This window comes from Rhinatrema bivittatum, chromosome 16 (genome assembly GCF_901001135.1).
Source record: "Rhinatrema bivittatum chromosome 16, aRhiBiv1.1, whole genome shotgun sequence".
In the NCBI taxonomy this organism is placed as follows: Eukaryota; Metazoa; Chordata; class Amphibia; order Gymnophiona; family Rhinatrematidae; genus Rhinatrema; species Rhinatrema bivittatum.
Window position 1 is genome coordinate 25,838,128 of NC_042630.1, and position 16,046 is coordinate 25,854,173.

General features: G+C 46.8%; 1 protein-coding gene across 1 annotated transcript; it reads right to left on the reverse strand.

Annotated features, from left to right (window-relative positions):
• Positions 1–708: 708 nt before the first annotated feature.
• ILF2 (interleukin enhancer binding factor 2) lies at positions 709–15,822 on the reverse strand. Its single transcript, XM_029580979.1, has 15 exons — positions 15,689–15,822; positions 15,419–15,478; positions 11,906–11,948; positions 11,521–11,625; positions 10,793–10,870; positions 10,290–10,392; positions 10,138–10,203; positions 9,594–9,710; positions 5,408–5,486; positions 4,988–5,075; positions 4,845–4,906; positions 1,769–1,883; positions 1,457–1,547; positions 1,195–1,357; positions 709–880 (listed from the first exon to the last, which is right to left on the reverse strand). Exons 1-14 carry the CDS (start codon positions 15,691–15,693, stop codon positions 1,200–1,202), a joined length of 1,170 nt encoding a protein of 389 aa, XP_029436839.1. The 5' UTR covers positions 15,694–15,822; the 3' UTR covers positions 709–880; positions 1,195–1,199.
• Positions 15,823–16,046: the final 224 nt, after the last annotated feature.

Sequence of the window (16,046 nt, forward strand, 5' to 3'; positions counted from 1 at the left end):
AATAGATAACCAATTCATACAGGCAAAATTTCATCTTGTTAAATGTAATATCCTGCCTTCCTTTCAGATTAAGAATTTTATGTAGCACAAAACCATTAAATGCTGTTCATTTTAAAGTACTGTCCCTCTGTAGTAGCCTCCAAGCACTGCTCCTCCAGCATATGAATGGCACAAGCGGCCATGACAGCACAAGCCTTAAAACATTACTCTCTCTACACACTAACTGTGGAGGAACCACTAACTTCCTTACAGGATTCTTCAGATGGAGATTATCCATGTTTATAGCTGTGGCCTCCCTAACCTGGCATACATGCACTATTATTTCCAATTCCCAGAGGAGAATCACTACAAGGAAAGCCGCCAGGTTTACAGAGATAGCCCAGGACTATGAGAAATTCCAAGATAAAAAAAAATCAGTATGTAAACTTCATACAATATATGGGATCAGGTACAGGCAGGGATTTCAGTAGATCCTTCCTACAGAAGGAAGCATGCGGAAACATTTGTAACAGCCACAGAATGTGTGTGGATACTGTAGGCAGTACTGAAGCTCATACAGGAGGCCCCACATTCACTACTAAAGAAGTAGAGCAGGCCAGGCCAAAGTTTCACAGATTTTAAAGCTATGTTTCAATACCTTCTCTCTCCAAGTCTCAGGTGCTTTAGAATTCAGGGACATTAGATAAAAGCTGCAGATCACAAAAGCCATAAAAGGGAAAAACATTTATTTTGTTCTCTATAAAAGCTACAAAACATTAACACAGATCACAACAACTCAAAATAAAAACAAACTTCATGTGGGACTTGGGTTTTGGTCCAAGACCTATTAGGACATCTGGGTATGCCTGAGACATCTGAGGAAAAAAGGAGGCACAGTCACCTGTGAAGAGACAAGATGGAGCTTTCAGCCAGCAATTAAAAAGGTTCACCTGCAAAAGGCAGAAGCAGGACACAGTGCTGAGGTTATATGTAAGTAGCACAGACAGTATGGGCAGCAAAGTACACATTAAGCTGAAAATGGGACAGAAAACATTAAAAAGTGCATCATAGAAATTGTTTCTCCTAACAGAGGAAATTGTAAGGGGGCGGGGGAAAAAACAACAAAACACTACAAGCAATAGATCTACAGTAGCTTGGGGCAGGGGAAGAGCGCAAGAGATTAAGATCTCAGTTTATAGCAAATGCTTAAGTTACCTGATTTATTCTTGGGTCTCCATGTTCTCCTCCTCCTCTCCACCTGCTTCCTCTACATTCTCCTCCTCTTCCTCACCCTCTTTCTTCTCTGGAGGCTTCTCATAGGCTTTTTCTGATGGTGTTACTATTACTCCATCCCAAGTGGACATTTCTGAAGCTAGATCTAAGAAGCACAAACAGTGTAAGCAGACACCACGTCAGCTTCATTCTGCTATGGAAAAAGCTAAAAGGTCAGTGAAAGGCAGCTAAGCAAGTTACTTACAACTCGCATCTCCTTCCTGCCCAAGGATCTTTCTGAAGCCGCCATGGGAGAGGATTCTGACGAGTGTCTGAGCAGTGTAGCAAACCATATCCTGAAAAATACAAGAACACACATTCAGGAACTAAATCCTTCTGGGCATCCAGAGATAAAACAGCAGCAGGCCCTATCTCCAGCACACAGAGCCACAGAGGCATGGACAGAGCAGATAGGCCAACGTGTCTTTTTCTGCAATTGACTACAATATTACCCTGAAACAAAGCATTTGTGATACCTACAGTTAACAGCTCTGGTGGACGAAGAAGTCCTGCTTACCTGTTGCTCTAGAGTCATGACTGTGTGAACTCGGAAGTTTCCGCTCTCACAAGGGTCTGTGATACCAACAGATCCTGGCAGGAAGAGTCCAGCTGCAAGGATCTGCAGACAACGCCTGGAGGGGGTGGAGGCAGATTTGAAGGATTAAAGAAAGAACCCTACCCACAGTTCCACCATAACACTGAGTTGTTCATGATCATGTGATGTGAATGAAGGTGCTACAATATATTGGACATAGAACAGCAATTCTAGCAGCTATACGGCAAGAAGCCACTTTCCCTAAATCTCTATCAACTTAGATCAAGCATGACCATTTGCAGGCACAGGCCTTTGCATAGTCAATAATTCCATTTCCCCATTAAGCTGGTAAAGATAAAATGAGTTATCTGCTAGTTTTCGTTCCTGGAATACCACAGATCAGTCCAGACAAGTAGGTTTTGCATCCCTACCAACAGATGGAGGCAGAAAAAAAAAGTGTGAGCCAAATCGTCCAGGTACGGATGTACCAGAATCCCTTCCTTTCTGAGGGCTGCCACCACACCACCTTTGTGAAATTCTTTGGTGCTGTCGCTAACACAAAGAGTAAGGCTTGAAACTGAAAATGCTCTCTGAGCACCGTGAATCGTAGAAATCTGATGGTCTGGTCTTAAGGGATATGCAGGTATGCCTCCATTAGATCCAATGAAGGCAAGAAACTCTCCCCTTTCGCACCACTGTCACCAGCCATAGCATCTCCATACAGAAACATGGTACCTGCAGTGCTGCACTGCCCATTTGCAGTTTGAGGATGGGCCGAAAGATGCCCTTCTTCTTGGGAACTATGACGTGAACTGAATATCTTCCTAGTTCCTGCTCCCCTGGGTGAACTGGAACAATGGCCTCCAATTGCTGCAGCCACAGTGACACGAAAATTCTAAGGCGTAACGTCATATCACCTCCAAGACCCATCGATCAGACAGGATCTTGGTCCACTCCTGGTAAAAAAAGGGTTAACCTCCCTCAGACTGATTCCAGGGAAGAGTGGACCAGCCCCCCTTCACTGGGAGATTTTACTTCCTACGGCCACCCTGGCTGGATCTCTGGAAGGCCTTCGAGAAGCCCAAAACGCCCGCTGCCTTCCAGCGCCTTGTTTCTGCGTCGAGGCAGAAGAATTCCTATTGGAACGAAACTTCCTCAGCTCTCAAAAGCACAAGCATGGCGGAAAGCTCGACGGGCTTCTTGTCCTCTGGTAACTTGTTCCCTGTCTACTCCCCCAAATGCTTCAACTGTTCCAGATCTTCTCCAAATGGCTTCCCTTTAAAACGGGAGATTACACAGCTGAGCTTTCGACCACACATTCGCCGCCCAATTGCGCAGCCATAGGAGTGTCTGAGCCACAACCGCTGACACTGTATTCCTGGCTGACGTTCAGACCATATTGTACAAGGCATCTGCCATATAGGCCACTCACGCCCTCCAACTGAGATGACTGGTTGGGAGCAGAAGAGTCCCTGACCTCTGCTCCTGCGTCTTCTGGATACAGCACAAACAAGACCTCTGCCTCAGACTAGCACAGACAGCTTCCGAGCCTGGACACCTGGATGACAGCAGACACTGCCATATCCATCTTTGGCACTTTCCAAAATTCCAGGGTCTCTTCCGGCAGCAGATACAATTTAAGCCATAGTCCTGCCTCAGGAGATGCCTACTCCTGGTCCATCAACTTTTTCAAAGGAAAAGCCTTTGGTGGTTCACACATGCTGCTAACAGAGTGTACCGCTTCATTGTTTGAATCCTCCTGCGAGACCGTGATCCCAGTTCCTCCAAAACATGGGAAAGGAGGGGCCGAAGTTCCTCCTTGCGGAAGGAGATTCCTCGGGTAATCTCCTTCTGCAACTGGAACCTCCCCCAAATCAGGATCACTACCTGCCAGAGCACTCCCAGGATCCACCCCTGGATATCTCGCAGGTCCACCTGAAAATCTTGACCCTTTGCATCCTCAGAGGTCTTTCCATCTTCCCCCGAATGTCCCAGACCCAGGAGCCAAAGAATCCCTCCATATCTGGGCTGCTCACCTGTCCTAGGCTTCTTAGGCGAATGATGGGACTTCTGATCTGCTTACTCGCTGCCTCCTTTTTGTCAGGTAGGTCTTATGGAGCAGCAAACAAAATCCAGGGAAAATTCTTCAGACCACTGGATCTCTTTTCCACCGTGTCCTCTGGCTCGCCTGTCCCTTTCTATCTCCTAGAGCACCAATATCCACTAAAGAGAGCAGGAGACAGGAGTCCCTAAAACTCCCCAGTAACAGCATGCTTTCTGCCATGAAGAGACAACACGGCCGCTGTCTCCTCCGCTCCCCCACCCCAGGTCTCCAGAAATGGGCCTGCAGACCTTGTGCGACAAGCGCTGCCTGAAGCCTCCGTGGAGGTTCCTGCTTTTTTGGAGGCACAGGCAGCACCCAAAAGGAGCACCATCGGGGCACGATTTCCTCACCCCGCAGGCCTGACTGTTTACCACACTCCCCAGAAGGCACCATGCTTGTGCCACGGTCCACAGCAAAAATAATCCCAGAGTCCAAACGCTGCTGCAGATCCTGCCCCAAGCACGGGTGCTGAAGGCAAATTGTGTGTCCCCTCTCACCCTCAGCAACGGTCTCCCCGCCGAAAAACAGCTGGCTGCACAGCCCTGCCAAGCACCTTTCTTCAATTGTTTCTTTTAAAAAAAACAAACAAAAAACAAAAAATAACCCTCCAGCAACTAAGCAGTCCCCAGAAAAAATAGAGACATACTTTCCTGTTTCTGGCTGACGGAAGTGTGAGAGAAGGCCTCAGAGGGAGTGAGGGAACTAGGACCCCTGGCTTTCGCTCCTACTGGAAGCTGAGGGCTGAGCCAGAACAGGTGGCACTCTCAGTTACGTAGCAGTGCCTGAAAAAGGTTTTCTTCTCTGCCTCCATCTGCTGATAGGGATGCAAAACCCACCTATCTGGACCGATCTGGGGTATGAACAGGAACATCAGGAGTTTCCAGTGTTCCACCAGCACGCTTCACCATGTACACATGCACATTTTGTTCTAGTGAGCCTGTGGCTACAATTTACCTGTAAGCGACATTGAGAGCAAGGGGCTGCCTGGATGGATTGTTCATCACCGCATAATGTCCCTTAGACAAAGAAGAGAAATTACTGTCAAGTTCAGAATCAAAAACATCCCTGAAACACAGAAAGCCCTCTCATTCACATACCAAAAGGTCCAAAATCCAAGGTGTGAGAGGCTCAAAGCCAGGAAATCTGCTGCTTAAATCCTTCAACAAGCGGATTAACACTTTCACTCTGTGGAGAGGAAATAAGGGAACACAGCAGCATATTGAGTTTTTATTGCACCAACGTAACCCCAGAGCATCAGTTAATGTGTTTCACTCTTCCTAGTTTCTCAGCATGAGTGGCTGAAGCAGTTGCTCTGCAATTGTATCCATCAGTGTTTTCTAAGCACAAATAATTTCTGTGGATTAATAATCCCATCTTTTGGGTCCATAGGCTATATAAAAAAAACCCACTGAGATTTACTGCAATTACCAGTTTCACTGTACAAGAACTAAAGGAAGACAGTAATGTCTGGTGGCCCAGAAGCCGATCAGAAGAACAGTATCCTCACTAATACTTACGTAGACTGGGACGCATTCTCCTCAAACCAGCGTGCATGTCTGATGGCAGCCAGAGCACTCTGCAGAACTTTAATGTCCACTGAAAGAAGAAAGAGTACCAACAGGGCTCAATTCTACCAGAGTTATCAGCAACATTTGCAACCCTCACAAACACAGCCCCATGGGAAAATTGGTTCATACCTACTAAATTTTCATTCCTGTAGTACCACGGAGCAGTCCAGACTCCTGGGTTTGTTACATCCCTGCCAGCAGATGGAGTCAGAGAAAAGTTGCACTGACACCGCTTCATAATCCCTGGTGCCACTTGCAATTCCTCAATATTGATCTGTACCCAAGCACAAAACACTTGCAGAAATTGTAAAACTTTTAAAAACCTTGGAAAAAAAATTCTTCCAGTGAGTCTGTATTCCATAACTAAGTTAGTACAAAAAAAAAAAAAAAAGAAGATTACAGCTGAGTGGATGACTCTCCACCTCCATAGATTGGGTGGGTTCTGGATTAATCCGTGGGACTACAGGAACGAAAATTAGCAGATAAGAACCAATTTTCCTTTCCCTGAATATACCCGGATCTGTCCAGAGTCATGGGATGTACCAAACCTCCCTACTTAAGGTGGGACCCGAAGAGACCCACTCGCAAGACATTCTCGCCAAAAGACCAAGACACCGGATCCCCTACATCTATATGGTAGTGCCTTGCAAAAGTATGCAGTGACTTCCAGTTCTCCACCCTATAGATTTCCTGTGGTGAAACCAATTGGGTCTCTGCCCACGAGGCTGCCTGAGAACGTGTAGAGTGGGCCCTTAAACCTTCAGGCACCCGATGACCTTTGAGAATGTATGCAGACCCAACAGCCTCCTTAAGACACCTCGCAATGGTAGCTTTGGAAGTCTGGGTACTTTTCTTTGAACCACTCCATAAAATGAACAGATCAAATCTCCTAAAATCATTAGTTACCTTGAGATACCTCAGCAAAGTCCTACGGACATCCAACAGCCTAAGCTTCCGCGCATGAGGCGCAGAAGCATCCAATTCCAAAAAAGCCAGAAGATCCACCATTTGATTAACATGAAAAGCTATTACCACCCTGAGTAGAAACGAGGGAAGCATCCGCAAAGACACTCCTGAGTCAGAGATCTGAAGGAATGGATCGCTGCAAGATAGAGCCTGCAACTCAGATTCTCCACACAGAACAAATGGCTACCAGGAAAACAACTTTCAAGGTCAAATCCTTAGGAGTCACTCTGCAGAGAGGTTCAAAAGGTGGCTCACACAAACCTCGGATGACGAGATTAAGATTCCAAGATGGACAAACTCTCCTAACCAGAGGGCGCAAATTCTTAACCCCCCTGAAGGAAAAAAAAACAAAAAACCATATCGGGAAGAGAGGACAATGCGTGACCCTCAACTCTTATCTTGTAGACAAGCTAGGTCTTTGATCAAACCTTCTTGATGGAAAGATAAAACCCGAGACACCCAAGACTAAGGCCTGTACCCAGCTAGTTATACACCTTGCCCCAAAGACCTTCCACTCTGGACATACGACAACGAATGATGGCCTCTGGGTACTCTCTTCGTCTCAAACACCGCCTCTCAAAAGCCAGGCCACTAGACAAAAGCGATCTGCCTGGTCTGAAAATATGGGGCCCTGCAGAGGAAGACGACAAACTTAACAGTCCATCCACTGCCATGTTGACCAGATCCATGAACCATGGAGGACCAGGTCACTCCAGGATTACCCGGATGTTTCTCTATCCGACCCAACACTTTGCCTATCAGAGGCCAAAGGGGAAATGTGTAAATGTGTAAAGAACCCCCCCCGCCCCTGAGGCCAGGGTATTATCAGTGTCGACACCCTTTGGCCCTGTTCTCCAGTCTTCGATTGAAAAAATGAGATGCCTTTGCATAGAGACAAGTCGCCATTAGATCCACATGGGGACAGACCCACCTCTCTTGGATAAGTTGCATTGTTGCCTCGGACAACTCCCACTCCCCTGATCTAGCATTGTGTCAGAAAATCCGCTTGGACGTTTGCAACCCCTGTGATACGAGACGCTATCTGAATCAAGTGCTGTTCTGCCCAAAGAATCAACTCCTGAGCCTCCTTGGCCACTGCATGACTCTTGGTTCCTCCCTCCCAATCGTTATATGCCACGGTCATCGCATTGTCTGGTTCAAGGCTGCTCGGTGAGGGTCCTGGCAAAGGTAGAAAAACAAGCAATGCCAACTACACTGCTCTGGTCTCTAAGCGATTGGTCAGCGGAAGAAGCCTCTTGGTCTATCAAACGCTCTGGGCCAATGGTCGCTGGCATACTGCTCCCCAACCAGAACGAGTGGCATCGGTAGTAAGAGTTACCCAATCCGGAGTCTCCAGAGCGACCCCACGGACCAGATTGGACTGCAGCCACCAAGCCAGACGGGCATATGAAACTCCTCAGACAACAGACTGCACTGTGCCAGAGAGCTATGCACAAAAGCCCACGGCACCAATTCCAGCGTTGAGGCCATCACACTGAGAACCTGCAACGCCAACAGATGCCGGCCTTGTGTCTGTAACTTGCAGGCTCTCTCCTCAGAGAGGTCACCTTGCCCTTCAGCGTGTCAAACCGAGCCCCCAAGTAGTCTAGGGTCCAAGACAGGACCAGCTGGCTCTTTGCCAAATTCACCACCCAGCCTAGAGATTCTAGGGTGGCGTTTACCTTCTGCACCGCTGCATGACAAGCAATTTAACTTTGCTCTGATAAGTCAATTGCCTAAATCAAGGTGCACCAGGACCCCCTTGCGCCGCTGCCACCACCATTACCTTGGTGAATGTGCAGGGTGCCGTGGCCAGCCTGATACTGGAAATGCTGACAGTACCATGAACCTCAGGACCCACTAGGGATATGTAGGTAGGCCTCTGTCAGATCCAAAGAAGCCAGGAACTCCCTCTCTGACCCCCTAGAGGGTGAGGCTGGCTACCCAAACCTATCTGCTGAGCTAAATATGCCTCATGCAGCAGGAAAACAAAAATCAGCAGAAAAGGCTAGAGGAGCCAGAGAACTGTGAGGGTGCAGTCTCCGCAGATGCTGGCACATGCAAGCACACTGCCTCATCCACACCCCCCCCCCATCCCAAGACCCTCTACCGTGGTCAGGTAGACCAGAGAAAGATGAGGCAAAACTCCCCCATCATCCATCTGAACAGACCGCACTGCCAGGGGAGCAAAATAGCCACAGTTCCTGAGTCTGAGGAAATCGGAGGCTTCCCATGGTCCACAGAAACCCTCAGGGGAGAGCCCGAACAGTTCCTGCCTCTCGTGGTCACCAGAGCCTCCAACGGACCCTTCTCCCAACAAAATGCAGGCTGCACATAAGCGGCTGTACCACGCTGATCCGGCACCACATGTGCGGCAAACAGAGCAGTGAACCATGCTGAAACTGGCAGGTAAGCCACCCTGCCGAGCCCCGAACAAACATATGAAAGGGAGCAAAAAAAACGGAGCCTGCACATCTGCTATAAACAGGGACCGGAAGGAGAGCGCAGCCCGTGAGAAAGCTTTTTTTTTTAAACTTTAAAACTAGTCAGCCTCTCCTCTGCAGAGAACACGGAGCTGTCCAGCTTGGGTTCAGCAAAAGGCAAAAAGAAATGAGACACTGAAATCAGAAATTTAAAGAAAGGCAAGCAGATGAAAGAAAAAAAAAAAAAATACACCAGCTGCCCTGAGCCCACAGCCACCTGAGCAGCCTCATGAAGGGGAAGGATCTGGACCACCAGATTTACCCCCCCCTCAGACTAACGAAGCAAACATACAAAAAGGTAACCGACCTCCAGCTCATCCACTTCAACCAAACAGGGAAGGATCCAAACATCCCCTGGGAGGAAAGTCTCACACCCAAAAAAAGAAAAAAAAAAAAATTAACCAGACCTGCAGGTTTATGCACCAGCCACCATCTGCTGGAGACAAAGAAATACTGCGGAACTGCAGGTGGCACCAGGGATTAGGAAGCAGTGTCAGTGAAACTGTCTCCATCTGCTGGCAGGGAAGAATAAACCCAGGAGTCTGGACTGATCCAGGTACGTACAGGAAACTAACATTTGAAGATGCAGTCCTTCACTTAATGACAAACAGCACATGAACAATCTTTACTGTCTAAAGCTTCCTCCCCACCACCCAATCTCATTTTCTCTGCACAGGATTACTCACAGTGTAGCTCGGGATCAAGTTTGCGGAGATTGGGAGGGACAGTGGTGATGAGGATCTTAACTGTAGCATCAGCAGAGCTAATCTCAAAGCCAGTCTCATTAGTCAGCATGGTCAAGACTGCAATAAAAATAAAAACAAACTATCCATTATGGGAGGAGCCAAGTGAACTGCAATAACCTTAAAACTTCTTAGCAACATCTCAGAGTTTGTGTTTCAGAGAAAGTGAACAGTATTATAAAAGTGATACTGAGTAGCACCAAAAGCGTTACATTACACCTACACCAGAGCAGGGGCCAAGACTCAGCCTGCAGATCAGAAGACATGGCTTACATCAGATCCTACCCAAAAAGTACTTTTGGGACTTGTTTCATAGATAGTTGCTATGGAATCTCTCATCTAGGGGACTTCCTGGATTAGATGAAGCCCCCCTCAGATTGCTATAAGAGCCAGCATAATGCCAGACGCCGTTAGAACACTATAGCACAAGGCAACGACAAGACCCTCTCCATTCTGGTGAGGATGTTCACATCAGTTGCAAGCTGACCTTCTGATGGCTCCTGGGTTCTTAAGGTCTCCACCACTTTATTCCCCAATGCAGCCACAGCTTCCACTGGAAAGACAAAAGAGCATGTGAGGGAGGCTTCCACTGTACCACCCACTCTCTATATACAGCATTCAGAAGATAAGAGCACCTACATGTCGGCAAGATCTTCAGGATCACAACCAGATCAGCAACATTGTGTCCTGTGGTCATGGTGCCCTTCTTATAGGAGCCCACCTGACGAACTTCTTCAATTTGCTGGATCAGAAAAGGGAAAAAAAAAAAAAAAAAAAAAGTTAAGCCTGCTGCCAAAGCCAGGAACAAAATTACTCCTTAAAATATGATGCAGACATGACTATTTGGTCTGTAGTTTCAGAGGGGCACAAGTTATTAGTCACTAAATTGCAGGTGACAGGCCCTGTGGCTGCTGCCACTGTAACATGTGACAGATACCGGCTGCAAGCCAAGAAAGAATCCTGTTTACACAGATCTACTCTAAAGCTGCTTTTAGCTATAGAAATTTCTTCTAAAGAAAAATTCTCTTATTTTGATAATTGGGAAGGATTTCTCCTAAGTAACTTCTGCTTCCCCCATCCTCCAAAGATCCTAACAGTTAACATTCCTAACTTGATAAAGATGCCAGAAACACACCACTTACCACTTCAAATGTTCCTGGAGCCACAATCAAATTGTCAATCACGTTGTTAATTTTAGTCACCAGGGAAAGGATGGATGCCTACAAATGAAGGGATCACATAAATAGACCTGAGCTTTTGATAGGGGTGAAATGAACTGGGAGAAGCTGTGCTGTGACAGGAATACGATCTGTCCAACATTTGCAAAAATATGAACTTCCCTAATGTATTCTAACACTGCATACCCCAAACCAAATAAGCCTGATACTTCACTTTCAACCCATATCCAGCATAGCGCTCTGCTTCAATGGCAGGGGAGAAGAAAAACTGATACTTCACGCATATCCAGCATAGCTCCCTGCTTCAACAGCAGGGGAGAAGAAAAACTGATACTTCACGCATATCCAGCATAGCTCCCTGCTTCAACAGCAGGGGAGAAGAAAAACAGCCAATAAGGGCTGAATAACATAGTCTGGGTAAAACAAATAAGCATGGGTGTAGCTTGCTTATTGCGGCGGTTACTTCCCCTACTACCCCTAACTAATCAAGCTAGATATTTCACTTGGATGCAGCTCCATCACTGCTCTCTACATTAATGGTGGGGGTGGAAGGGAAATAGAACCAAAGAGCTAAGAGAAACAGATAAGTATGAGAAAAAAATGTGTGAAGCTTGCTGGGCAGACTGGATGGGCCGTTTGGTCTTCTTCTGCCGTCATTTCTATGTTTCTATATATGTTTCTATATTAATAACCTGCTCTGTAGAAGTTGGTGCTAAATCCTGGTTTCTCTTGAGCAAGGCTTCACTAAAAGTAGTCTCGTCTGGAGCAGTCTTCACACGAGGGAAGGCCATCTCACACTGAAAGAAAGTCACAAATGCAATGCTATGTTTTAGTCAGCATCCAGACTTGCACCCCATACCATGGACTGTGAAGCTAGGTAAAATTTCATTATAGCAAAACTATGTTAAAACTCAGAAAAAGTAAATATGGTAAAAAACAAAAACAAATTCATTAAGATTACATTTTCTACCCTCTGTGGCAACCCATCTCTAAGGGGAGTTTAACTTGCCTAGATGTATTAACTTAAACCCTTCCCCAAAAGATCACACCAAATTATAAATTAGCCACAGCACTCACCACATAGAAGTCAAATGGGATGTGTGGAACAAAAGGCCTGAACCTAGTAATAAGGAAAATTAAAATCAAGAACACACACAAGTTTTTTATCTGACAAACTACAAGAAAATTGGTTCTTACCTGCTAATTTTCAAGTACCACAGATCAGTCCAGGCAAGAGGGTTTATACATCCCTACCAGCAGATGGAGGCAGGGCTACAAACCCGAGAGTGCCACCAGCAGTCCTTCAGTATTGACCTGTACCCAAGCCAAGATGTCTACCTTAAACTCCAATAAGCCTGGGGGAACACATATTGAAACATTAGAGCCCCCTGAAAAACAAGCTAGCCCTCTTAACCCGACAGAATGCACATCTGAAACTACGTACACTTCTCATTACTCTGAATAGATCCCATATCAGCTCAGCAACATCCAGAAGTGAGGAAGTCTTTCGGCCAGTGGGACGGGTCTCTGGTCTGGTCTGTGGTACTTCAGGAACAAAGTTTTTCCTTTCCTGTTCTTACCCTGGATCAATCCAGATAAGTGGGACGTACCCAAGCCCCTCTATTCTGGAAGGGAACTCAAAAGACCTGCACACAACACACTTTCCCCAAAAGACACCTCCTCCGGTGCCCACACATCCAAGTGGTAATGTTTGGTAAAACTGAGAAATGAAGACCACGTTGCCGCACAACAAATCTCCTGCATAGAAAGCAGTTGAGACGCCGTCCTCGAAGTTGCTTGCGCCCTAGTGGAATGCGCTCTCAGCCCCTCTTAGGACAGACCGGCCGTTACAGATGTAAGCTGAAGCTATCATCTCTTTCAGCCATCATGCAATACTGCCCTTGGACATCTTATTTCCCTTCTTAGTGCCACTGCACAGGACAAAAAGATGATCAGATCTCCAAAAGACATTTGTCGCCTTAAGATATCACAAAGAATTCTGCGCCCATCCAACTAATGAAACTTCCTCACCAGAGGAGCATCCGCAGACAAATATGGCAAGGCCGGTAACTTGATCACCTGGTTAAGATGGAAGGAGGAAACCACCTTAGGCAAAAAAAGAAGGAACCGAACATAAAGAAACCTCTCTCCGAAATCACAGGACAGGTCTCTACAGGACAAAACATGCAGTTCAAAAGTCCTTCTAGCTGAACAGATAGACAACAGGAGAACAGCCTTCAGGGTTAAGTCCTTTAGAGAAGACCTAACCCTGACAGTACCCAAAGAACTAGGCTCAGATTCCATGCTGGACAAATCTTCCAACGGGAGGATGCAAATATTTTGCCTGTTACTTGTTCTGCAAATACCAGGATTCAAAGACTCTCCACACTTTAGACATAAGCCAAAGACATGGAAGGTCGCCTTGCCTGAAACAAAGTCACAATCACGGGCTCCAAATAACCTTTCAAGCGAAGCCATTGTCTCTCAAAGGCCAAGCTGCTAGACAGAATTGATCCTCCTGGTCTGAAAATACAGGTCCCTGCCACAACAGCCCTGACAGATAGGTGAAGCGAACGGGACCATCCACTGACAGAAGGTGGTCCACAAACCACAGCTGGCGTGGCCACTCGAAAGCCACCAGAATCACCCTGCCCAAATGAAGCTCGATAAGCCGCAGCACTCAACCTATGAGAGGCTGCGATGGAAACAAAGAGAAATAGGTGTGTTGGCCACAGAAGAATAAGAGTGTCAATGCCCTCCGATCCAACCTCCCTTCTGCCTAAAAATAGCCTCTACCACTGAACAAACACCGTTGGCGGCACATCCCCAATGCTAAATGAGCCCCCAGCCTGGCGGTTGGGATGTTTTTGCCTTCACTCACCTGGCCCTGCCTCCCGGCAGCTCAGCCAATCAGCACCTGAGCAGCTCCCTTCACAGCGGGTTTGGTTTTTTTTTTGGTTTTTTTTTTTTAAGGTGCAGGCACCGAATAAAGGAAATAAACAGCAAATAAGAAAAGCACAAAGAAAAGGGTTACTTCCCTGCTTCTGGATGCAGAGAGAGCAGACTCTGGAGGCGATGAAGGAACCAGGACCCCTGGCTTTCACCTCCTCTAATCAATAAAGGCTGAGCTAGCTCAGAGATCACCAACCCTTCGATTGTCCTGCTCAAACCAAGGGATGGCTCACGAAGGAATCTAACACCTCGGGGAGCCTTCCAGGAATCTGTTTTTGTTTTTTTAAACAAACTTCAGACTGCAGGTTTGCACCTCTGCTATCTGCTGGAGACAGAAATACTGAGGGACTGCAGGTGGCACTCTCAGTTATGTAACAGTGCCTCAAAGTTTTTGATTTCTGCCTCCATTTGCTGGTAGGGATGCATAAACCCACTTTTCTGGACTGATCTGGGGTATGAACAGGAACCCCAAAATTCCCCTTTATTGGATTTTGCCACCGACCCTAACAGCAGCAATGAACCAATTTATAAAAAAAGACAAAAGCATTTCTAAGCTTTGGAAAAGACTTCACACATTCAGAAATCTTTGGGTTCACTCAGATCACAAAGTGGTGAAATACCTTCAATATTCATGTTATGAGTGAGACAAAGATCTAAATATGTATCTTCCAGAGGAAAGAAAGGGAACACTAAATGTCTCAAAGGCACTGAATGTACAAGAGGCATTTTTCTGTGGAAAAAAAAAAAAAGTACTGAAAAAAGGATCAAGTACAAGACTGAAAATGGGGTTGGTTCAGGCATAACATAAGGAAATGTCTTCTCAGAAAGAGTGGTGGGTTCATGGAAAAATCTCAGTGTGGCAGTGAAGGCAAAAAAACCAGCAACAGGGAGTAGTGGGGGAGAAAGGGGAAGGCAAAGAATTGGTTTGCCCCAAACTTTTTGATGTCCTTGAATCTGCTTTGCTCTTTCCACCTTTTTATTGGGGGGATGGGGGCACAGTTTTGTCTATTTTGCTCATGTGATTTTGTTGTTGTTGTTGTTGTTGAGTGTCAAGGGATTTAGTCCTGTGTGTTTTGTTTTGGGTGGGAAGTCACCTGAGAATTTGGCTGTTGGCAAAGTATTCACCTGACAGCTCATTTTAAAATGAAATTTTTGTTACAGGGACTGCGGTTGTTTTTCCTATTTTGAAACAGGTCCTCTTCACCAAATGAGTGAAGAGACGGCAATATATTGCACTGGGTTTAAATAGCAGCATCAGCTGGGCATAAGGCCGTCTGCACATGTTAGAAGTTGCATTTTATTTTAAAATTGCAGCTCAGTAAAAAAAAAAAAGGGTGGGAAGGCTTGGCACACGTGACAGTAACATTCTAGTTTCCAGAAGTCTATATCTGATACTGGGCGAGAAAGCCAAAGTCCTTTTCTTCATTTGAAATGAATATGACCAAAATAAAAAAAAGGACTTAAGACGTTGGCTCTCTCACCCGTCAGACAGAAGTCTCGTGGAACTGGTTGTACAATCCGACCCATCGCCTTACTAAAATGAAAAAGCAGCGCTCGCAGGCACTGCTCTCTCCGTCCCAGGCCATCCACCACTCCTCTGAGCCTCTCATCAAAAATATCCCCCCCTCCCCAACTCACCCAGTAGCCAGGCCGCCCCTGGAGCCAAAGCGTCCGCCGCGGCCACGTCCTCGTTCGCCCCTGCGGAGAAAAGTCAGGAGGTTAGCGGATGTGTACGGCAACGGGGGACGGCAGCACCCGGCCCAAGCACACAGAAGGAGAGAGGCCTACTCCAGCCTCCGCGAGCCGACCTGCCGCATTACTCATCCATTCAGCGGCCATCCCAGCGAGCTCCCTCTTGCCAACCCTGTCCCGGTTCTCCCTCACCCCCTTCCACCTGACCCCTCTCACCTCATGTCGCCGTCGAAAAGACACCCAGTGAGACTCAAACAATGGCAACCACCACACCGCAGGCACCACAAAAAAGAGACTACCTACCAAACACCCTCACTATTGGCTAGGAGAGGATGCTCCGAAAGTAGCCAATCAGCGTTGTCGGTACTGACTCCAACCGGCCAACGGCTCTGAGGAACCAATAGAAGAAGAGGTATTAGGAACGACAGCCAATCAACCATTGATTTCACCTTGGCGGGCGCGTAGTTCCTTCCCGGCTGAATGCGGCAAGACGATGATTGGCCACGTATATTAAAGAAGGTGGGTAAAAGCTCACATGGTGGCCCAGCTTTGGTACAGAAAGAGAAAAAAGACA

Excerpts from the sequence above, each read along its gene's own strand:
- ILF2 (XM_029580979.1), bottom strand. Across the intron at positions 11,949-15,418 it reads AGGGGCGGCCTGGCTACTGG|GTTCAGGCCTTTTGTTCCAC; the intron begins GTGAGTTGGGGA and ends CCTTATTACTAG. Across the intron at positions 10,871-11,520 it reads CACCAACTTCTACAGAGCAG|GCATCCATCCTTTCCCTGGT; the intron begins GTTATTAATATA and ends CTTCATTTGTAG.